This window comes from Haematobia irritans, chromosome 1, assembly GCF_050003625.1.
Source record: "Haematobia irritans isolate KBUSLIRL chromosome 1, ASM5000362v1, whole genome shotgun sequence".
NCBI lineage: Eukaryota > Metazoa > Arthropoda > Insecta > Diptera > Muscidae > Haematobia > Haematobia irritans.
This window is the reverse complement of record NC_134397.1, coordinates 125,603,220-125,628,445: the sequence shown is the minus strand read 5'-3', so window position 1 is coordinate 125,628,445 and position 25,226 is coordinate 125,603,220. Positions and strand designations below refer to the sequence as shown.

At 35.1% G+C, this 25,226-nt stretch overlaps 1 protein-coding gene across 1 annotated transcript; it reads left to right on the top strand.

The window, feature by feature from the left end:
• Positions 1-6,098: 6,098 nt before the first annotated feature.
• LOC142231461 (uncharacterized) lies at positions 6,099-7,601 on the top strand (the record flags this gene model as incomplete). The annotated part of the gene is made up of 1 exon (XM_075302069.1): positions 6,099-7,601. A coding segment is annotated over one exon (1,503 nt), but the record flags the coding sequence as incomplete, so codon positions are not given.
• Positions 7,602-25,226: the final 17,625 nt, after the last annotated feature.

Below are 25,226 nucleotides of genomic sequence, written 5' to 3'. Positions count from 1 at the left end.
ACGAAAAATATCAACATAACACAGCGAGAGAATCAGAAGGGAACAATTTCTGTGAAACCGATTGTATGTTGTTTCGGAAAACTGTTTTATGATAAGGCCAAAAATTTAATATGCTTAAGTCGAGATATTATTTAATTTGAATATTAGAATGAGTATTCGGAGTAAAGAGAATAGACCAAGAGGAGTTGACGGACACCTAAGTTCGAGTTTTGCAGCTAAAACAATTGAAAAAGATTATTTTCTTTAAAATGAATAATTAAAGAAAAGTAAAAGGCAAAACATTCCCATTTTAGAGTGATAATGCCAACTTAATACCGGCCTTAAAGGTAAAAATGAAATTAAGTACAAATGTGTAAATTAGAGGTGTGCACGTGAGTAATATTTTGCTCACGCTCACGCACACTCACGACGGAGAAATCTTATTCACGCACACTCACGGACGATATTTTTTGGTAGTTTGTACTCACGCACGAAAATCTTTTTATGTCATGACTCACGAAAAATATCGTGACTCGCGAAAAATGTCATAACTCACTAAAAACCTCGTAACTCGCGAATAATTTTATGAGTAATTTACCTATAGAACCTGATTGAAAACATAAGTATGATTAAAATCGAGAGCGTTGTAAAACTCTTTACACCTAGCGTGTCACTAAAATTATAAATGAATTCGTAAGCATATTATGTTCGTACGCGGAATTATTTTCGTGAGGGTGTTTTTCCGAAATTCGTTATTCGCGCACACTCACGAAGATATTATTTTCGTGACTCACGCTCACGCACGATATTTGGTTGGTTAATCACGCTCACGCACACTCACGCCGTTGCCGTCAGCATGAGTCACGACTCACGCGTGAGTCACGAAAATTTTCGTGACTCCCGACAATTTCGTGTCACGTGCACACCTCTAGTGTAAATAAAAAAAAAAAAAAAACAAGTATATACGGCCGTAAGTTCGGCCAGGACGCAGCTTATGTACCCTCCACCATGAATTGTGTAGAAACTTCTACTGAAGACTGTCATCCACAATCGAATTACTTGGGTTGCGGTAACACTTGCCGAATGCAAGGAATCTTAAAACTTCCTAACACCGTAATATATACCACATAATCCATGCGTGGTATATATTAAACTAAAAAGGCCAATTAAATACGTATATAATTAAGTTTAAAGTTTCTATAGAAATAAAATTTTGACAAAATAAAATGTTGACAACATTTTCAATAGAAGTAAAATTTGGAAAAAATTTTCAATAGAAATAAAATTTGGAAAAAAGTTCTATAGAAATAAAATTTTGACAAAATTTTCTATAGAAATAAAATGTTGACAACATTTTCAATAGAAATAACATTTTGGCAATGTTTTCTATAAAAATAAAATTTTGGTAGATTATTTTTGGCTCGAGTGGCAACCATGATTATGAACTGATATGGACCAATTTTTGTGTGATTGGGGATCGGCTATATATAACTATAGACCGATACCGACCAATTTTGGCATGGTTATTAGCGGCCTTATACTAACACCACGTTGCAAATTTCAACCGGATCGGATAAATTTTGCTCCTCCAAGAGGCTCCGGAGATCAAATCTGGGGAACGGTTTATATGGGGGCTATATATAATTATGGACCGATATGGACCAATTCTTGCGTGTTTCTTAGAGACCATACTCTAACACCATGTTCCAAATTTTAACCGGATCGGATGAATTGTGCTCCTCCAAGAGTCTCCGGAGGACAAATCTGGGGATCGATTTATATGGGGGCTATATATAATTATAGACCGATATGGACCAATTCTTGCATGGTTGTTAGAGACCATATACTAACACCATCTACCAAATTTCAACCGGATCGGATGAATTTTGCTCCTCCAAGAGTCTCCGGAGGGCAAATCTGGGGATCGATTTATATGGGGGCTATATATAATTATGGACCGATATGGACGAATTTTGGCATGGTGGTTAGAGACAATATACTAACACCACGTACCAAATTTCAATCGGATCGGGTGACTTTTGCTCCTCTAAGAGGCTCCGGAAGTCAAATCTGGGGATCGGTTTATATGGGGGATGTATATAATTATGGGCCGATGTGGACCATTTGCTGCATGGTCATTAGAGTATATATACCAACACCATGTACCAAATTTCAGCCGGATCGGATGAAATTTGCTTCTCTTAGAGGCTCCGCAAGCCAAATCGGGGGATCGGTTCATATGGGGGCTATATATAATTATGTACCGATGTGGACCAATTTTTGCATGGTTGTTAGAGACCATATACTAACCCCATGTACCAAATTTCAGCCGGATCGGATGAAATTTTATTATGATATATCAATTATGTATGGAACAAAATATCGGCCAAATAGGCGCCGCGACCTCGGTGGCACACCTTCATCCGATGGTCCAAATTTGCGATGACGCTGAGGAATAATGGAGGTTCTATGCCGTTAATGTGCCGAATTATCTCATCCTTGAGCTCTTGAATTGTTGCTGGCTTATTGACGTACACCTTTACTTTCAAATAACCCCAAAGAAAAAAGTCCAACGGTGTCAAATCACATGATCGGCGGCCAATTGACATCGCCATTACGTGAGATAACACGGCCATTGAATTTGTTGCGCAAAAGAGCCATTGTTTCGTTAGCTGTGTGGCAAGTGGCACCGTCTTGCTGAAACCACATATCGTCCACATCCATATCTTCCAATTCGGGCCATAAAAAGTTCGTTATCATCTCACGATAGCGAACACCATTCACAGTTACTGCCTGACCGGCCTCATTTTGGAAAAAATACGGCCCGATGATGCCGCCAGCCCATAAACCGCACCAAACAGTCACTCTTTGTGGGTGCATTGGTTTTTCGACAATCACTCTTGGATTCTCATTCGCCCAAATGCGACAATTCTGTTTATTGACGAATCCACTGAGGTGAAAATGTGCCTCATCACTGAAGATGATTTTCTTCGAAAATTGATCAACCACTGTTGCCATTTCTTGGAACTATTTAACACGTTGTTGGATTGTGTATCTCTCCATGGTTCAAATTGAGTAAGTCTGAAATAGAGAAATGTCAAATAAAATTCGGCAAAAAACTTGGCGTTTAGGTGTGGTTCACATTCAACATCGGCCCTTACAATTTAACCACCCTTTATAAACATACATAAATAATTTTATAATATACACATAAATATATTTAGGCGTGAACAGTTTTTTACTAGCACTTAACACCATTTTAAATGCATTTAAAACTTATAGTGTTTTGTACTTAATTTCATTTTTACCTTTAAGGCCAGTATTAAGTTGGCATTATCGCTCTAAAATGACCATGTTTTGCCGTTTACTTTTCTTTAATAATTCATTTTAAAGAAAATAAACTTTTTCAATTGTTTTAGCTGCAAAACTCGAACTTAATGCTCGCTTTTATATTTGAAGGTGTCCGTCAACTCCTCTTAGACTACATATTAATAAAGAGGAACTAAACTTTGTTTTTATACATTTTACTCTTTAATTTTTCACTATTTCCTCCCTTTTTAATTTTACTAACCCAATTCTTAAAAATAATATAGTGCCCTTTCGTTATTTTTATGAGGATCCCTTTGTAATTTTTGTATATTTTCCACCGTTTTTTTAATTTCCTTATGTTAAGTTCCGATTTCTTTTAACGAACCAAGAAAAAAATTTGCCCATAATGCCAAAATGATAAACAAAACACATGTCCACACATACATAAAATGCTGCTATCAAGGCGAAAACACATGTTGTTTTTTTTTTTTCAAACGTCTATTCTAATATTCAAATTAAATAAAATTTAGACTTAAGCATATCAAATTTTTGGCCTTATAATAACACTGTTTTCCGAAACAATATACAAGCGATTTCACAGAAATTTCTCTCTTTTGATTCTCTCGCTGTGTTATGTTGATATCTTTCAACTCTCCCGGTTTTCATCTCTATTTCTTTCTCTATACGCTCTCTCTCTCTCTCTCTCTCTGTCGCTCTCTGAATAAAATATCACAACATATACCCAGTGGTAAAAATTCAAACCCCTTACCAAAAGATCGATTATGTTCTTGGGAAATTTGAAAGATTAAGTAAGTATGTTGTATGTAAACACACATATAGTTGACAATGCTACTACTTAACCTTAGCATTGAAAAATCGAACAGAATGTAATTCCATCAAAACTTAAACAAATAAAAGCTATTACATAGTCATATAGTTGGGTCGTAGTGGGACAACCAGTGCTTACGACTTCCACTTACTGGGTAAGGGGTCTGTAATTAGGAATAAAAACTCAAAAATTTGCTAGGCAACGTTTCCAAGCAACATTGGTTTTTGTTTTTATTCGTTTTTTTTTTTCAGTTTTCTGAAAAATTTTTCGGGCATAAATAAATTTTTATTTACATCTTTTTTTTTCTTTTCCAGATTATCAATTAATTTGTATTGAGTTGTACATCCTTTCCAGATATACAGCTAGCTCTCGCTTTACGTCGCAGATACGCTCCAAAAAACACGACGCAAAGTGAATTATGAGTTTATATGGCAAACCATGCAAAGATTGGAAACAGATAACAATGATAACAACACAACTTCGAAAATCTAACGACGCAAAGTGAAAACTAGTACTAATTCAGCAGCGACGCAACTTCGAAACAACGCAAAACGAAACGACGCAAAGCGAGGTCTAGGTGTATATGTGTAAAGGTAAGTGTGAAAATAATTAATTGAAATATGGAGGGATTTTCGTCCAGAAATTTAAAGCGATTAGCGCGTAAGGAAGAAAATAATTTTAGAGCGATTTCCCTGCGTTAATTAGCACCTTTCCAATCGCCTGATTCAGGGGGAGCCAGGGAGCCATGTGCCAGATTCAGGTAATATTTCTTATATAACTTTCTATTTGTATATTTATTGACTAATAACATATAATCTTTTATTTCAGATGATGTCAAGACGGAAGAGTACACAGATAAAGATTATATAGCGGAAATTAGTTGTTCAAAAACTTCAAGGGTCGCTATTTTCACAAAGTTTGTGTGAAAAAAAAATAATAAAAATGTAATGAATAAATATATACCAGTTATTATAACAGTATTACCTAGTATTAAATATTGTACAGAAATATTATTACCAAATATATATTAATTGTTATAATATATAAAACAAAAAAAAATAGTTATTTAGAATATTATTTGCATATTTTTAGGAAAAAACTATAAAATACATCATATTTTTATAGTTTACCGGCGAATCCGGTGGTAAATAGGGGTGCTTAGCTCTAGATTACTTTTATAAATAGAAAGTAAAACTGGTTTACTCCATCGTTCCCATTACCGAGAAAAACACAATATTCAATAATCGTCATCCGAAGCCCTTAAGCATTGGTAATGCCGTTGTAATGGGCTATCATTATGCTTTCATTTACCTTGTCATGGAAATTGCGAAGTACTTGACTGCCTATGACACGCCAACGTAAAAGTAATGCGGAAAATTGATCGGAAACGTGGAGTAGGTGTCTCGACAAAATCGGTAGGATATAATCGATTTGGTAATGACGTTTTTTACCACTGCACTATGGGCGAAATCACGATTTTAGCGGCAAAAAGTCATTTTTTCAACTTTAAATTTTTAAAATTTTCTAGATGCTGTTTACTAGCCAACATATTGATAAGAAAAAATCAAAACAAATTGGTACAGTTTGCAACTCTGTTTGTGTACAAACAGCTTTTAATGTTTGCAAAATTTTTAACAGGTGTAAACAAGATTGAAGCAACGCAATATTTATAAAATTAAATAGGGGTTTTTAACTTAATATTTTTATAAAAAAATCAATGTAAATATGAGTTTTAATTCTCGAGGTATGTATTTTTACTGTATATAAAAAAAGTTTGCTATATGTTTGTATTTCGTACTTATTTTGATGTTTTTTGTGTGTACTTTTTTGTGAAATTTTGAACAGTTTTATCGTTTTTCGTGGAGTAAAACTAAAAATGTTTTGAAGTGGCATGGTAAATTTTTACATGTGATTATTTGTAGAACTCTCACGTTTTATGTCATGGTAAAACTATCTGCATTTGACTGCTAATGAATGAATTATAAATGTTTTTTCAGAAACACTCAGGTTTAAAAATTCTGAAATATTTGAGTTTTGGTTGGGAAACAACAGAAATGTTGTGAATTACATAAAAGGAAAGATTCCACATGACCTACACACTAAATTAAGTACATTGATATGTACTAAAGCTCGGAGCTTATCGAATTTCATTAAAATAAAATGGGAAAAACAATCCAGAAATGAACAAGCATTCAGAAAATATAACGAGGAGTGGTTGAATCTAGACACAGTTTTTGTTATACCGAAAGTAAGTAACGCTACTGGGAGACCAAAAACAACTTATGTTAACAGCAGAGAAAGAAATAAAAGGAGATTAGCTTCCGAATTAGCTTCCCAGCAGGGAGGTAATGCACAATTATTGGTTCATGCTGCCTCTATATCGGCCAAAAACTCCAACGAAACGGATTTGAAATTTGTCCTTCACCAAGTTGCTATGTCTCCAAACCGGCCATCTAAAATTCGGAAACTTCTTAATACTAGCCGTAAAGAAGTTACACCAGTTTCACCTGACGAAGCTCTAATGTTTTTGTTTGAAAACGGATTAACTAAACAGCAGTACTGCAATATGCGCCAATTAAACATAAAACACAATAGTGGTATTTTTCCGAGTTATGATAAAGTCTATAAGAGAAAATTACAATGTAGACCGGATGAAATTAAAGCGAATGAAAGTTCTGTCGAAGTATCGTTGCAAAATTTGGTAGACCACACAGCTAAAAGAATTTTTGCATATCAAGACGAAGTATTGTGTACAATGGATATTGAAGAATCAACCCTAATTTTGAGCTATGGGTTTGATGGTTCTACTGGACACAGCTTGTTCAAACAAAAATTTGTGGAAAATACCTCAGAAAGTTTCGATCAGTCCCTGTTTATCACATCAGTCATTCCAATTAAAATAATTTCATCAACTGGTGATAATATTTGGGTAAACCGTACACCTCAATCAGTACGCTTTTGTAGGCCTTTAAAAGTAGAGTTTGTTAAAGAAACAAAGGAGCACATTTTAACTGAATACCACAACATAAACGAGCAGATTGAGAAGCTGAAATCTTTGCAATACACGCTAAGTAATGGGAGACAAATTAGAGTAACATATGATTTATATATGACGTTAATAGATGGTAAGGTGTTAAACGTGTTGACGGAAACTAAAAGTGCACAGCAATGTCCCATCTGTCACTCTGGTCCAAATCAATTTCGAACTATAAGAAACTTTGATTCTCCTCAGTTTGAAGCAAAATCTGACGCCTTGAAGTTTGGAATAAGCCCTTTGCATGCGTGGATTCGTAGTTTTGAGTTTGTTTTAAAACTGTCATATAAGCTAGACTTGAAAAAATGGCAAGTTCGAGGAAAAGAAGAGAAAAAAGTTTTAGCAGAAAAGAAACAACAAATTCAGAAACAGTTTTTGCTTCAAATGGCAGCGGCAACACTAATGATGGGAACACAGCGAGAAGAGCATTTTCTCGTACAGAACTTTTAGCATCTATTACTTCTGTAAATATTGACTTTTTGAAACATTTACACACAATTTTAATTGCTCTATCTTCCGAATTCGAAATCGATGCTCAAAGGTTTCGTGCTCATTGCATTGAAACCAGTAAAATATATTTCAAATACTACGAATGGTACCCGATGTCTGCCACACTGCACAAGATACTAGTGCATTCATCTCAAATAATTGAGGTTTCTATCGTACCCGTGGGTTGTCTTGCAGAAAATGCATCTGAGGCCCGAAACAAATATTATAAAAAAGATCGAATAGGACACGCTCGAAAGGATTCAAGAGTGCATAATATACTTGACATGTATCATAGGGCTATGGATAGCTCTGATCCATATATATCAAGTTTTTGTTTGCGAGAACGTACAAATAATTCAAAAAAACTTCCATTTCCTCGAGAAGTCATACACCTTTTCAAAATGCCTGAACTTCCACCAAAATTATTACAACCTTCAACATCTAAAGAAGCCTCCAATTGTAACTATAGCTCTGATTCTGATTATAGTCTAGAGTCTTTAAATAATTATTCACTGGAGTTAGAAGCAGATGAAAACGAAGAAATATAATGTGATTAATTAAGTCTTGTATATAGATTAGTAACGTTTTTCTTTTATTTAAATTATTAACTTCTTTTAAAATATTAATAAATTATCTAAAAATAAATTACTTGGTTTGTAGAACTCAATATTTTTTATAGTGGGCGTGGTCCGCCCACTTTTCTTAATTAGCTTTTCACATTTTAGTAAGCCTAACTAGCTAAAACGTATTTCAGCCATTACTTTGAAAAAAGTGGGCGTGGCCCGCCCATTTTTTTCTGCAATCTATTTTTTATAACTACAACCATACTCGCCAAATTTTGTGAAGTTAGCTTGTTGGGAAGTACTTTTTGCCGCTAAAATCGTGATTTCGCCCATAGTGCACTGGGTATATGTTTACTCGAAATTTGTAAATTTATGTATGTTTACATTCACACATATTATTTTTATGAAACATTCATGCCCTAAACATAATATATTCCAATATATTAACATATGTGTTCCAAACATTTAGTGTTAGTTTAGGAACATTACATGTTTGCACCTAAATATATTGTGTTTAAAAATTGTGCCCGAAACACATTTTGTTTGTATCAGAACATATGAAAAACATATTTTTCTAACAGTGTAGAAGTGTATTTTTTTCAATTCGACTCAGATTTAAATATATGTATATGGGAATAGAAACCTTTATATAGCACCCAATAAATTTGAAGGATTGGAGATGGATTTCCTTACTGGTTAAATTTGGAATGTCCTAAAAATATATGTGAAACCGATTGATTACTAAAGAACAATTGTGTTGTATACGGTCAGGCCAGAAGAAGTCGATTGCATCAAAGCATTGAAAATTTTACTGCGATTTTCTAACGCCAAATTTCAGACAGATTTTAGCCTTGGACTTTAGCCTTTGGAATAAGGAATTTTAATTGTTTGTATTTTCTTTTCTACCACCATATAATAAGGAGGACTTTCTCGCCTTTGCCAATAGACATTATTTCCTTTCCACCAAAAAAACAAAAATAATACAAAGCTGTCATAGAAAAATTTAATAAAAATTGTGTGCACATTTGTTTAGACTTAACACACGCTGTCATAAATGCCGGAGCTATGGGGATACAAAAGCTAAAATCACCAAAAAATACTGGAAATTACAAAACACTAAGACTGGATGATGTGCAACATTCGTATGGTGCTTCATTATCCACTAATGAACAAAAAGCTCAAGGGATCTCATGAACCAACTGGCTGCCAACTGAGCTATCCATGCACAAAAGGCATAAAGCTGAAAAAGTCGTATTCAGTATTATATGGATAAAAACAACTAATGTGCAAAAGGGGGAAAAAACTTGTATTCTTTAAGGACATAAAATGAACAAAATATCCCCTCTAAGATTGCTCTTCGAAGGTATAAATGTGTGTTATGCGCGAACATCCTTACAAGAATATACATTTTGTCAATAAAATGTTTACAAAATATAAAAAAAAAAATTCAGAAACGAATTACATAAACGTCTTTTTTCCATAATTTAATATAATTATTTTTTTTTTTTGGATTTGGATTTTTTGTGATTTTATTAAATTCATACATTCATCGTCCAAATACTATCTACTACAATGAAATGTGGAAGCATAGGACAAAATAATTCAATAAAATTATTTTTGACTGCTGTCAATAAATTCTTTGCTTTCATTCAGTGGTCGGGAGGGGAAGTATTTAGTTGCAATCATATCACCCTCAGTGCAAGTCGTTCTGTATTACATTGAAAATTAAAATGCCGGGCAAAAGAGCCACTAATAATGTAACAGTTAAAGTATTATAATTATTACGAAGGGGGCTTGAATTAAAAGCTTCAAGCTCAAACGGTGGGATGAAAACAAAATTTTTAAATCTGTCTATAATAAACCCCAATGTAGAACTAGAGAACTTGCACGAGACTTTAAAAATGACTGCGGGAAATACGTATCGGATGAGACTGTCCAAAAGTCTCAAAACACAAATACTCCTCTCGATAAGCAAAAAAATAGTCTCTTAATAAAAACTTGTATTTGTTGTAGAATTACTGTCCTATAGAAGTTAAACAAAAAATGAAATTTAATAAAATAAAACATTAATCTTCTGTTTCCCTTCCTAATTCCAATTAAAAAAACAAGTGAGTAAAGTAAATAGTCGGGCGGGACCGACTATATCATACCCTAAACCACCCCTACTCAATTAGTAAACATTGTTTGTGGGGTATCAATGGTACAGGTTTGGGGAAAACCCGCATTTCCATATTTAAGAACATTAATGGTTATGGGAGTTTTATCACAATCTGAACAGAAATGTCTGATATTAGGAGCTATAGTTGATTCTGAACCTACAGATTTAGTATGCCACTAATATTGAGTCCATTATTAAAAAAGAGGAAATCGTTCAATTAGTGTGGCAATAAATCCAAATTTCCGAAAATAGGACAAAAGATTTATATAAGAGCTACATGTAAGTCTAAATATATTGGCTAATACATGTACACCGAAAGAAAAAGCGTTCGTCACATTGACGATTCAGTTTCATCAATGCTTTTCGTCTATGCGATGAAAAGTTTCATCCATGTGAGTATTTCGGTAGTTTACGTGATGAAAGCAATCATCGAAGTTAATTTTTGTTCTTTTCATAGTTCCTCACATTGACGATCTAGTATCCTCAATGAGACGAAATTATTTTCTTCCCGATTCAGGAAATGTTAACCAAAATTAACTTTTGATTTAAATTAATTTAGTTTATATGAATTCCACATTTGAATATAAGTTGGACAAAAGTTTTATGTGTTTTATTTCCTTAGCTTCCATGATGTATGAGAACAATTAAAGTCGTCAAATTGATGAAAAAAGTAATCAAATAGGCGGAACATTTCTTCTACTCCGTTGAAGTGTATTCAAGTACTACTGCAATTACACATTCATATGTAAAGAGTGATTCTTTTGAGGTTAGGATTTTCATGCATTAGTATTTGACAGATCACGTGGGATTTCAGACATGGTGTCAAAGAGAAAGATGCTCAGTATGCTTTGACATTTCATCATGAATAGACTTACTAACGAGCAACGCTTGCAAATCATTGAATTTTATTACCAAAATCAGTGTTCGGTTCGAAATGTGTTTCGCGCTTTACGTCCGATTTATGGTCTACATAATCGACCAAGTGAGCAAACAATTAATGCGATTGTGACCAAGTTTCCCACTCAGTTTACTTTATTGGACATTAAACCAACCACACGAATGCGTACAGTGCGTACAGAAGAGAATATTGCGTCTGTTTCTGAGAGTGTTGCTGAAGACCGTGAAATGTCGATTCGTCGCCGTTCGCAGCAATTGGGTTTGTGTTATTCGACCACATGGAAGATTTTACGCAAAGATCTTGGTGTAAAACCGTATAAAATACAGCTCGTGCAAGAACTGAAGCCGAACGATCTGCCACAACGTCGAATTTTCAGTGAATGGGCCCTAGAAAAGTTGGCAGAAAATCCGCTTTTTTATCGACAAATTTTGTTCAGCGATGAGGCTCATTTCTGGTTGAATGGCTACGTAAATAAGCAAAATTGCCGCATTTGGAGTGAAGAGCAACCAGAAGCCGTTCAAGAACTGCCCATGCATCCCGAAAAATGCACTGTTTGGTGTGGTTTGTACGCTGGTGGAATCATTGGACCGTATTTTTTCAAAGATGCTGTTGGACGCAACGTTACGGTGAATGGCGATCGCTATCGTTCGATGCTAACAAACTTTTTGTTGCCAAAAATGGAAGAACTGAACTTGGTTGACATGTGGTTTCAACAAGATGGCGCTACATGCCACACAGCTCGCGATTCTATGGCCATTTTGAGGGAAAACTTCGGAGAACAATTCATCTCAAGAAATGGACCGGTAAGTTGGCCACCAAGATCATGCGATTTGACGCCTTTAGACTATTTTTTGTGGGGCTACGTCAAGTCTAAAGTCTACAGAAATAAGCCAGCAACTATTCCAGCTTTGGAAGACAACATTTCCGAAGAAATTCGGGCTATTCCGGCCGAAATGCTCGAAAAAGTTGCCCAAAATTGGACTTTCCGAATGGACCACCTAAGACGCAGCCGCGGTCAACATTTAAATGAAATTATCTTCAAAAAGTAAATGTCATGGACCAATCTAACGTTTCAAATAAAGAACCGATGAGATTTTGCAAATTTTATGCGTTTTTTTTAAAAAAAAAGTTATCAAGCTCTTAACAAATCACCCTTTAGTTGTGTGGTAGAGATGTTGTTTTTTTTTGTGCGGTAAGAATTTCTCAAATGGTTCTTATCAGTTGATGAGTTTAGTTCAAAGTGTGAAGGTGGTCGCACATGCCGAAAATAAAGAGCTAATTGAATAAAGTTGTGAAAGTGAAAAGAAAAACACAAAAGTGAGTAAAAAACATTCATCTAAAGAAGAAGCGCCTGCGTTACAAGAAAAAATAGAAAATTAATTCATTACTAATTTGAAGAACACAATGGAGTGTTTTAGCGAAGACAATTTATTGTTTTATAAACATTTATATGTTATTCGTTTATGGAAGTATTTCTAAATTTACAGATAATTGCCGCAACACTTTTCGTTCTGTGAAAACCGAATAAGGTTTTAAACTGAAATTAAAGAGAAAGACGAATTGAATGGACAAAAAATTCAAAAGGAAAAGGTTGAATTAAATTTTGTTCAAAATTCTACTAGCATCGAAAATATTTTACAATAATTCAAACCCAAAAAAACTTTTCATTCTTGCTATTGGTGATCTAAACGCTATTAAGGTAACAGCATGTTTGTGTATCTTGATGGTCAATTTTATGTACGTATTTATTTCGTTATTTGACCTTATTTCAAATAAATAAAATTAAAAACAAAATGTGGTTGTTTATTAAGTGTCGTAAAAATTATTTCTGATTTGTTATATATATTATTGATGAATTATTGTATTATGAATTATTGATGAATATGTTACATCAAATTTATGAGCGGTTTACATCATACTAATGAATCGATTACATCAAATGGATGAATCGATTACATCATATTGATGAATGGATTACGTCAAATTTAGGAAAAGCATTCATCGCTGTGACGATCGCGTTTGTAGCGACGACGAAAGAGAATCGTACTATTGAAGAATTTCATCATCGCATGGATGAAAGAAAATAATCGCAGATACGAAAAATATAATCGCATAGATGAAATACTTTCATCACCTGGATGTAATATAGTGATCTATGGGATGTCTATATGTTCATCACAGCGATGAATTACAATTCATAGCCATGACGAAAAAATTCACCGGGATGAAATGTTACGTTAGCTCATTTTTGACGAAAAATACGTCAACGGGACGTAAAAATTCGTTCTCATGACGTACATTTCCGTTTCAGTGTATATTTGAAATTTGAGCAACATTGGTTAATAAATAAGAGTATTATGGCCAAACTTGGGAAAATCGATCGATGCATATGGGAGCTATAGATAAATCTGAACCGATTTTGATGATATTTTCCAGATTTGGTAAGCTCGGGCACAAGACTATTATTGTCCGAAATAAAGTTATAAAGAGTACATTTTTCAAAAACGGGCGACACAAATATATGGAAGCTATATCTAAATCTGAACCGATTGCGATGAAATTTGCCACACTTAAAAGGTGGTCCATCGGATTACTTTGTGGCAATTTTGACGCCGATCGGTTAGTAAATGATCGAAATCTGACCCCATTTGTCGAAATCGGGCGATACATATATATGGGAGTTATATCTAAACTTGATCCGATTTCTTCCAAATTCAATAGCGGTCGTCCTTGTGCCAAAAAAAAAACACTGTAAATTTTTTGGCAGATCAAGGTTATGTGGTTTAGGGTATAAAAACGGTGGAAAATATACAAAAAATACAAAGAGATCTTTATAAAAATAACGAAAGGGCACTATACTCTTTTTATACCCACCACCATAAAATGGTGACGGGGGTATAATAAGTTTGTCATTCCGCTTGTAACACATCGAAATATCGATTTCCGCCTTTATAAAGTATATATATTCTTGATCAGGGAGAAATTCTAAGACGATATAAGCATGTCCGTCTGTCCGTCTGTCTGTCTGTCTGTTGTAATCACGCTACAGCCTTCAATAATGGCGCTATTGTCCCGAAATTTGGCACAGATTAGTTTTTTGTTTGCAAGCAGGTCAAGTTCGAAGATGGGCTATATCGGTCCAAGTTTTGATATAGTCCCCATATAAACCGACCTCCCGATTTGGGGTCTTGGGCTATTAAAACCGTAGTTTTAATCAGATTTGCCTAAAATTGGAAATCCAGAGGTATTTTGGAACCATAAAGAGGTGTGTCGAAAATGGTCCGTATCGGTCCATGTTTTGATATAACCCCCATATAGACCGATCTCCCGATTTTGCTTCTTAGGCGTCTAGAAACAGTATTTTCTATCCGATTTGTCTGAAATTGAAAATCTAGAGGTATTTTAGGACCAAAAGGAGGTGTGTCGAAAATGGTCCGTATCGGTCCATGTTTTGATATAGCCCCCATATAGACCGATCTCCCGAGTTTGCTTCTTGGGCGTCTAGAAACTATATTTACCATCCGATTTGCCTGACATTGGAAATCTAGAGGTATTATGGGACTATAAAGAGGTGTGTCGAAAATGGTCCGTATCGGTCCATTTTTTGGTATAGCCCCCATATAGACCGATCTTCCGATTTTGCTTCTTGCGCGTCTAGAAACAGTATTTTCTATCCGATTTGTATGAAATTGAAAATCTAGAGGTATTTTGGGACCATAAAGAGGTGTGTCGAAAATGCAATCCATCGGTCCATGTTTTGATATGGCCCCCATATAAACCAACCTCCCGATTTGGAGTCTTGGGCCTATAAAAACCGTAGTTTTTATCCAATTTGCCTGAAATTGGAAATATAGAGGTATTTGAGGACCGTTAAAAGTTGTGCCGAAAATGGCGCCCATCGGTCCATGTTTTGGTATAGCCCCCATATAGACCGATATCCCGATTTTGCTTCTAGGGCTTCTTGAAACTATATTTTCTATCCGATTTTACTGAAATTGAAAATCTAGAGTTCTTTTGGGACCATAAAAAGGTGTGCCGAAAATGTGTGCCGAAAAAGTGTGCCGAAAATGGTGCCCATTTTTTGGTATAGCTCCCATATAGACTGATCTCTCGATTTTTACTTCTTGGGCGTCTAGAGACTATATTTTCTAGCCGATTTGTTTGAAATTGAAAACATGGAGGTATTTTAAGATCACAAATATGTCAGTAGCAAATAGGCACGGTCCATGTTTTGGTGTAGCCCCCATATACACCGATCTCCCGGCTTTATTTCTTGGGCTTCTAGAATCCGTAGTTTTTATCCGATTTGCTGGAAATTAGTAATCTATAATGAAATTTTAAACAAAAGAAATTTCGTTTTCTTATAAAGTATTTTCGTTTATTCAACGATTGTCTCTAAAATTTGTGTCAAAAAAAAACTTTGTTTGTCTAAAATTGCGTTTCTCAAAAAAGAAAACACTTCTTTCAGGGTATAGCAGGCGCACTGATCATGAAAATTGCTTCAAACTGAAAGTAAAATTTCCAGATTTTACTCATAGCATTTAAATAATGGCGGAAAAAATCTACATATTTAAGATTTTAAATCAAGGCGTAATTTCATCAAATACACGATATGTTTATAATTTCTCTAAAACTCAAACAAAATTGGTTCTCATAAATCCAGAGTCTGATCTGGTCTTCATAGGTAGAATCTTTAAAGTTTGTCTTCGGGAACTGCCTTGCTTGGGAGAAGATTTGTCATCAAACCCCCTACAATTCTATATATGATCAAGTAACCCACTACGACGAAGAGTTTTCAAAGTAAACTATCATATATGATTCATGGTGGTGGGTATTTAAAATTCGGCCCGGCCGAATTTACTGCTTTATATACTTGTTATAGTTGGGACAGTAAAATGAAACAAGTATATACGGCCGTAAGTTCGGCCAGGCTGAATCTTATGTGCCCTCCATCATGGATTGCGTAGAAACTTCTACGAAAGACTGTCATCCACAAATTTCAACTCACATGGTTGTTAAATATCATATACTACCATCACGTACCAAATTTCAACCAGATCGTATGAAGTTTGCTTCTCCAAAAAGCACCGGAGGTCAAATCTGGGGATCGGTTTATATGGGAGCTATATATTATTATGGACTGATAGGAACCAATTCATGCATGGTCGTTGGATACCCTATACTAACATCACGTACCAAATTTCAACCGAATGGGAAGACTTTTGCTCTTCCAAGGTGCTCCGGAGGTCAAATCTGGGGATCGGTTTATATGGGGCCTATATCTAATTATGGACCGATATCGACCAATTTTTGCATGGGTGTTTGAGGCCATATATTAACATCACGTACAAAATTTCAACTGAATCAGATAAATTTTGGTCTTCCAAGAGGCTCCGGAGGTCAAATCTGGTGATCGGTTTATATGAGGGCTATATATAATTATAGACCGATATGGACCAATTTTTGCAAGGTTATTAGAGACCATATACTAACACCATGTACCCAATTTCAGCCGGATCGGATGAAATTTGCTTCTCTTAGAGGTTCCGCAAGCCAAATCGGGGGATCGGTTTATATGGGGGCTATATATAATTATGGACCGATATGGACCAATTTTTGCATGGTTGTTAGAGACTATATACTAACACCATGTACCCAATTTCAGCCGGATCGGATGAAATTTGCTTCTCTTAGAGGCTCAGCAAGCCAAATCGGGGGATCGGTTTATATGGGGGCTATATATAATTATAGACCGATATGAACCAATTTTTGCATGGTTGTTAGAGCCCATATACTAACACCATGTACCAAATTTCAGCCGGATCGGAGGAAATTTGCTTCTCTTAGAGGCCTCGCAAGCCAAATTTGGGGGACCGTTTATATGGGGGCTATACGTAAAAGTGGACCGATATAGCCCATTTGCAATACCGTTCGACCTACATCGATAACAACTACTTACGCCAAGTTTCAAGTCGATAGCTTGTTTCGTTCGGAAGTTAGCGTGATTTCAACAGACGGACGGACGGACAGACATGCTCAGATCGACTCAGAATTTCACCACGACCCAGAATATATATACTTTATGGGGTCTTAGAGCAATATTTCGATGTGTTACAAACGGAATGACAAAGTTAATATACCCCCCATCCTATGGTGGAGGGTATAAAAAGGAGCAAATAGTAACATGTAAAATGTATAAAAACAAAGTTTAGTTCCTCTTTATTAATAAGTAGTCCAAGAGGAGTTGCAGCTAAAAATTTGAAAATTTTCATTTTCTTTAAAATAAATTATTAAAGAAAAGTAGAAATCAAAACAGGTCATTTTGGAGCGATAATGCCAACTTAATACCGGCCTTAAAGGTAAAAATGAAATTAAGTACAAAACACGATAAGTTTTAAATGCATTTAAAATTGTGTTAAATGCGAGTAAAAAACTGTTCACGCCGAAATAAATTTATGTGTATATTATAAAATTATTTATGTATGTTTATATTCAACTCCACGTTCTTCTTTTGTAGAGTTTGTGAATTACTTCAAAAATTCAAATTCAAAATTCGGTTCATAAATAAGGGATTTATGACCAAATTTGGCAAAATCGGGTAATTCATATATATGAGAGCTATATCTAAATCTGAACCGATTTCCATAAAATTTTGCAGACTTGAAGGTCGATCAAGGTTGGGAGCCACCGTGGTGCAATGGTTAGCATGCCCTTGCATACACAAGGTCGTGGGTTGGATTCCTGCTTCGACCGAACACCAAAAAATTTTTCAGCGGTGGATTATCCCACCTCAGTAATGCTGATGACATTTCTGAGGGATTCAAAGCTTCTTTAAGTGGTTTCACTGCAATGGAATCGGGCAGCACTCAGTGATAAGAGAGAAGTTCACCAATGTGGTATCACAATGGACTGAATAGTCTAAGTGAGCCTGATACATCGGGCTGCCACTTAACCTAAGGTCGATCAATTAGATTACTTTGTGCTGCATTTGATACCGTTCGGTTAGTAAAAAAGCGCAACGTTACCCCATTTGCAAAATCGGGCGATACATATATATGGGACCTATATCTAAATTTGATCCGATTACTTCCCGTTCGTCCTTGTGCCCAAAAAACACCCTGTACAAAATTTCATCAAAATAGGTTAAGAATTGCGACCGGAATCCTGTGAACAACAAATACATGAGTCGATCGGTATATATTTTATGGGGTCTAAAATCACGTTTTTAGCAGATCAAACTTATTATACTCTCACCACTATGTGGTTTAGGGTATAATTATAATGTTTCGGCAAAATCCAAAAGTGCAGGTGTTTCCTGCAAAATATGTTTTGGACACATGTTTTTTGGAGATGTTAAAATATCCATTAAATTTAACATTTAATTCGAAGTTATTTTTTTATATTTATTTTTTTATTCAAAAGAAAGTTTACTTTTCTGCATCCATACCTTTAATGTATGTATAAGCTATTGCCTCTTGTAGTAGTTGTAGTGAACTTCAAACAATAAGAAATGTGTAATTATTTAAGATTACAGTTCTTTAATTATAGATGAACAGACAAGCAATATCTTCTTGGAAAGTCTCTCCTATTGGTCATGCTCTAAAGGCCAAGAAAGTACTATGAAAGAAGCAATATTATGTGATGGTCACAGAATGATAGAGTTTTTTTTTTTTGTTTTAAGTGGGTATTAAATATGTCTGTAATAACAAACTGTCTTTTCGTATCACATGTGGCTTCATATTATCAATGTTTTTTTTTTTTTTTTTTTCAAAAACATAATACGGTTGGTTTGTGTCAATTGCATTCTTGCAAAATGGAAGGAAATCGTGCAAGCATTTATTATACAAAAATGTTTTTACTTAGTCAAGAAAATGTATTAAAGTTACAAGTTAAAATGAAGACCGGACACATAAGCAAAATGGCGGTGACGGTGGTCTGCCATCCTCAATTTTTTTTCGCAGACGTTGATAACTGACGTGGGATTCAAAAATTAACGTCGGTAACTACCTCTTTCGGGCGTCCACAGCGTTCACCGTCCTCCGTGCTCATTTCTCCACGCTTTAATTTTGCATACCAATCAATTATTGTTGATTTCCCTGGGGCAGAGTCCAGAAACTCATTATCAAGCCAAGTTTTTGCTTCCACCGTATTTTTTCCCTTCAGAAAACAATATTTTATCAGTATTTTTCCATTTTTTTTTCACAATAACAAAAGTTGCTTCACAAGAGACGCTCTAAGGGGTGATACGGTCAAAATTTGGTCAAGGAAAAACGCGTGTAAATCGGTGAAATCGTTTATTTAAAAAATCAAATTAAATTTCTTTTTCAAGTTCAATTAGCATAAAATTCTGGAAAAATATTCAGTTAGGCTTTCGCTTTTCCAAATCCGAATTGCCGGGCCTCACGCTTGACACCTGCCATCAGATTTTGTACAGCCACCTCGTCCACCTTCTTCGCCGCAGAAAGCCAGTTTGCCTTGAACTGCTGCTCGTCCTTAGCAGTTTTTTTTTTTGGTCTTCTTTAGGTTCCGCTTGACAATAGCCCAGTTTTTCTCAATTGGGCGGAGCTCTGGCGTGTTGGGAGGGTTCTTGTCCTTGGGAACCACCTGCACGTTGTTGGCGGCGTACCACTCCATGGCCTTTTTACCGTAATGGCAAGATGCCTAATCCGGCCAAAACAGTACGGAACAACCGTGTTTCTTCAGGAAAGGCAGCAGACGTTTATTCAAACACTCTTTCACGTAAATTTCTTGGTTGACAATCCCGGAAGCTATGAAAATGCTGCTTTTCATGCAACAAGTACAGATGGCTTGCCAAACCAGATATTTCTTTGCGAACTTTGACAGTTTTATGTGCTTGAAAATATCTGCTACCTTTCCCCTTCCTTTTGCCGTATAAAACTCCTGTCCCGGAAGCTGCTTGTAGGTTACGTAGGTTTCGTCGTCCATTACCACGCAGTCAAACTTCGTCAGCATCGTCGTGTACAACCTCCGGGATCGCGCTTTGGTCGTCGTATTTTGTTTATCATCGCGATTTGGAGTCACTACCTTCTTGTAAGTCGATAGTCCGGCTCGTTTTTTGGCTCGATGCACGGTTGTAGACGATACACCCAGCTTATTTGCGGCATCTCGGAGAGAGAGGTTAGGGTTTCGCTTGAAACTACCGGCAACTCTCTTTGTCGTCTCAGCGGCTTCCGGTTTTCGATTTCCCCCCGATCCAGACTTCCTGGCTGTCGACAAACGTTCCCCAAACCCTTTTGACCGTATCACCCTTTATCTCACAAACTAATTGACTTACAGACGTCAAATTTTGACCGAATCATGGTACAATCATGGTACTATTTAAAAATAATATGCATTTAATACTAGCGACGCCATCTATGTGTCAGACCGGGGACTTATCAGCCAACCTGTTAGCTCTCATATATGTATCACCCGATTTCGATAAATGGGATCAAATTGCGCATCTTCACCAAGAGTTCGGATAAGGATTTTCTTATCCTGCGAAATCTTCTGTTAGGTTGATTTAGTTAGCCCAAAAATGTGACATTCACAAAAAAAAAAACAGGTAGTCACAGCCAAACAGGTCGTTCGGCTAGTATATATCTAGATATAGTCAGAAATCGATACTCTAATGTGTTACAAAACAGAATAGCAAATTTATTATAACCCCATCAATATCTATGATTGTGAGTATAAAAATTAGTTGGCATATGATTCGAAATATTAAGAAAATTACACGCTACTCAGTGTTTGTTGGGCGCTATTTAAGATATATTACTAGCCTTCGTATAATGTTTGTGAATTTAATCTGTCTATTTGCTAATGTGATAAGACTATATATTGTGTGACTGCTAGCACTTGTGTAGAAATCAACTTGCTAGAAAAATTTTAAGTCGAATTGAATTGAAAAATATTATATTTGGAAAAGAAAATTTGAAATCGAAACAGACCAGACATTGAATATTGAATTGAATTTTGCTTGAGAAATAGGACAAGAAACAGATTAAAAAAAAAAATAAAAGACTATTCAATTTTTTTTTCTGTGAATTGTGGAAAAAATATATAAGAAAGATTTAAAAGAAGCGATTCAATATGTGTTGCAACAAAATTATTTTAAAACAAAATACATATTTTCAATACGAATCGGCAATAACGTTTGGAGTACAATCAAATAAGAAAATCATTTTCGATTACAAATCCTGTAATCGAAGTTTATCTGGGTTTGGACCATCATTCTCTAGTGATACAATCAAATTAACGAATCGGACAAGGCAACATTTGTGCGCCTGGAGTTGGTGAAAACGAAAAATTTACATATAATGGTTTGACATATTGGTTTGCTTGGGTTATTGGGAGCCACCGTGGTGCAATGGTTAGCATGCCCGCCTTGCATACACAAGGTCGTGGGTTCGATTCCTGCTTCGACCGAACACCAAAAAAAAGTTTTTCAGCGGTGGATTATCCCACCTCAGTAATGCTGGTGACATTTCTGAGGGTTTCAAAGCTTCTCCAAGTGGTTTCACTGCAATGTGAACGCCGTTCGGACTCGGCTATAAAAAGGAGGTCCCTTTTCATTGAGCTTAACTTGGAATCGGGCAGCACTCAGTGATAAGAGAGAAGTTCACCAATGTGGTATCACAATGGACGGAATAGTCTAAGTGAGCCTGATACATCGGGCTGCCACCTAACTTAACCTAACCTTGGGTTATGTCTGATTTTCATTAGAAGAGAAAATTGCGTAGACGGTCAAAATGCAATATCGCAATTTTAAAAGACGATGACGCCATAATTGTCCAAGGATTCATATGTAAACCCATATTTTAAGAAGACACACAGATAATATATGTATTAACTTTAATATTTGGTTGAGTGGAAATTTTAGAATTGATGGATAAAGATACGACAAAAGGCCTGCGGTCATCTTCAAAGATCTAATATTTAGGAGAGTTTTTATTTTCAATTTCTACACCTTCAAAAAAAAATCGCCTCTTTAACATATGTTCCAAACATATTTTGCAGGAAGCACATATATTATTGGATACTGCCGAAACATTAACATATTTGTTTTATGTGAACATATTATATGTTTGGAAGCATTTTGAGCCCAAAAATATTATATGCTTGGAAGAATTTTCCCAAAGACGATTGTGCTCATTCCCTAACATACTCGTAATTCTCACTTCCACGAAATATTTTAGTTCTTGGCACCTTTTTCTGTAATACAAATAATGTTGAAGAAATTATTCACTTTTATAAATTATTTAAATTTTACCTTTCGCCTGCACGGAGAATCGAACCGAGGACCATACAGTTTGTAAGCCAACACACTATCCACTGGGCTACGTAGCTGTTATAGTCACCAGCATGCAAAGGGTCGTGGGTTCAATCCCTGCTCCGACCGAACACCATTGGTTTTTTTTAATTTACGCATTTATATTTATACTATATTAAATTTTTATAATGAAACTTCGAAATGTGGGTTATTAAAGATTTATAGTCAGTAACAGTGCTTGATATAAACGAAATTGACTAATTTTTGGATAACATATTATTTTTTTATTGCAAAATAACAATTTTGTAACAAAAACCTGTTTTTGGTACAAAACTTTAAAATTTGGAAGGAATTCAAAAACTCTAACAAAAGAAGAATGTGGAGTCGAGTATAAACATACATATATAATTTTATAATATAAACATAAATTTATTTAGGCGTGAACAGTTTTTTTACTAGCATTTAACACCATCGCTCTAAAATGCCTTTTATTTTTCTTTAATAATTCATTTTAAAGAAAATAAACTTTTTAAATTGTTTTAGCTGCAAAAATCGAATTTAATGCTCGCTTTTATATTTGAAGGTATCCGTCAACTCCTCGTGGACTACTTATTAATAAAGAGGAACTAAACTTTGTTTTTATACATTTTACTGTGTAATTTTTCACTATTTCCTCCTTATTTCATTTTACTGTCCCAACTGTAAAAAGAGTATAGTGCCCTTTCGTTATTTTTATGAAGACCCCTGATTCCGTTTAACGAACCAAGAAAAAAATTGTGCCCATAATGCCAAAATGATAAACAAAACACATGTCCACACATACATAAAATGCTGCTCTCAAGGCGAAAACATATGCTGTTTGTTTTTCAAATGTCTATTCTCTTGGTTCCGAATGTCTATTCTCTTTATTCAAATTAAATAATATTTAGACTTAAGCATATCAAATTTTTGGCGTTATCATAAACCAGTTTTCCGAAACAACTACAAGCGGTTTCATAGAAATTGTTCTCTTTTGATTCTTTCGCTGTGTTATGTTGATATCTTTTGTCAACTCTCCCGGTTTCCATCTCTATTTCTTTCTCTATACTCTCTCTGTCGCATTGAATAAAATATCACAACATATGTATGTTTAGTCGAAATTTGTAAATTTATACATGTTTGCATTCACACATATGATTTTTATGAAACATTCATGTCCCAAACATAATATATTCTAACATATTAACATAGATGTCCCAAACTTTTAGTGTTAGTTTAGGAACATTGCATGTTTGCACTTAAATATATTGTGTTTTAAAATTGTGCCCGAAACACATTTTGTTTATATCGGAACATATGAAAAACATATTTTTCTAAGAGTGTAATTATCTCAAATTGTCCACTATCAGTATTCATTAAAATTCATTTCTCAATATAAAAGAAACTTCCCTTTCTTGTTTATGTAAATATTTCAAATTAATTTTACTTCCTAACCATTAATTGATATAAAATTTAATATACATTGCTTTGTTTATACATAATGGATTTAATATATTAACTATGAATAATACAAAAGATAAAAAATCCTAAAGTTCCTAAAATTAAATTCAATAAAAAGTATTAATTGTTTTATGTACAAAATTTGTCGTGTCCTTGCAATGGTCCTAACGATAATTCAATTAAGTTCGTCATATTAAAATATTTTTTTTTTTTTGCACAATGTTACATACACCAAATACACATAGTTGAAAATGTATAATTGTTCCTTGCAATCATGTATAATGAATCTCGACCCTACTCACAATGTTATTGCTATTTAACCTTCATCTCCAGTTTTCATTTGCTTTTGTAAATCAAATAATTTTTTTCTCTGGCTAATGTTTAAGTATGGTTGTGTTTAGTTTTTTTCTCTATTTTTGGAACCTCACATGAGGAGGACCTAAGTACACGCATCGCATTGTGCAAACTCTTGGCAATGTAACAGGAAAATGGAGAAAATTATTTCATAAACGTTGTGTTAAAAGTGCACTAAAGTCAAAAGCTGTGCGGCAAAGTGATTAACAAATTTCACATGCATTTTTGCGAATGGGCTGGCCTAAAAGACAATCCAACAGCAGCAGCACCACCAACGGCAGCCACACAATAAATAAGCACACCGCAAACTTATTTTGGAGAGCTATGGAAAAACTATGGCCTGGCATGAGATAGTCACCAGTTGGTCGATGTCATGGGCAGATACTCGCACGGCTACTTCTACATACAAACAACTGACACACACACACACATGTGCAAATTCTGACTTGCCCCTGGTTTAATCCAGCAGAGCTATTGTTTCTAAATGCAAGTTAAACTGCGTTTGTCGCATTAAACAATGCATGTCCTTACGGTGGTACTCACAAATATAACTCATCCAGGGACCGCGAAGGACCACGAAGGAAAATTCTTAAAGGCCTCATAGATTTAATATGGCGGTATTCGTTTGACTGTCAATATATATGTGTTTGAGTGACCAAAATGATCGAAGTAATTTGAAGCTTCTGGCTCATAGTGGTAAATTTGGCAGGGCAGAATCTTAAATGCCCACCATAATAAATGAAATATAAAAATTATCCAGCAAAAAAGAGAGCTTCCAAAACAGTAGTTTAGATCCCAAAAATATGATCCAGATGTAGTGCAAATTTAGTTGAATATTATATGAGCTTGCCATTGGACGTAC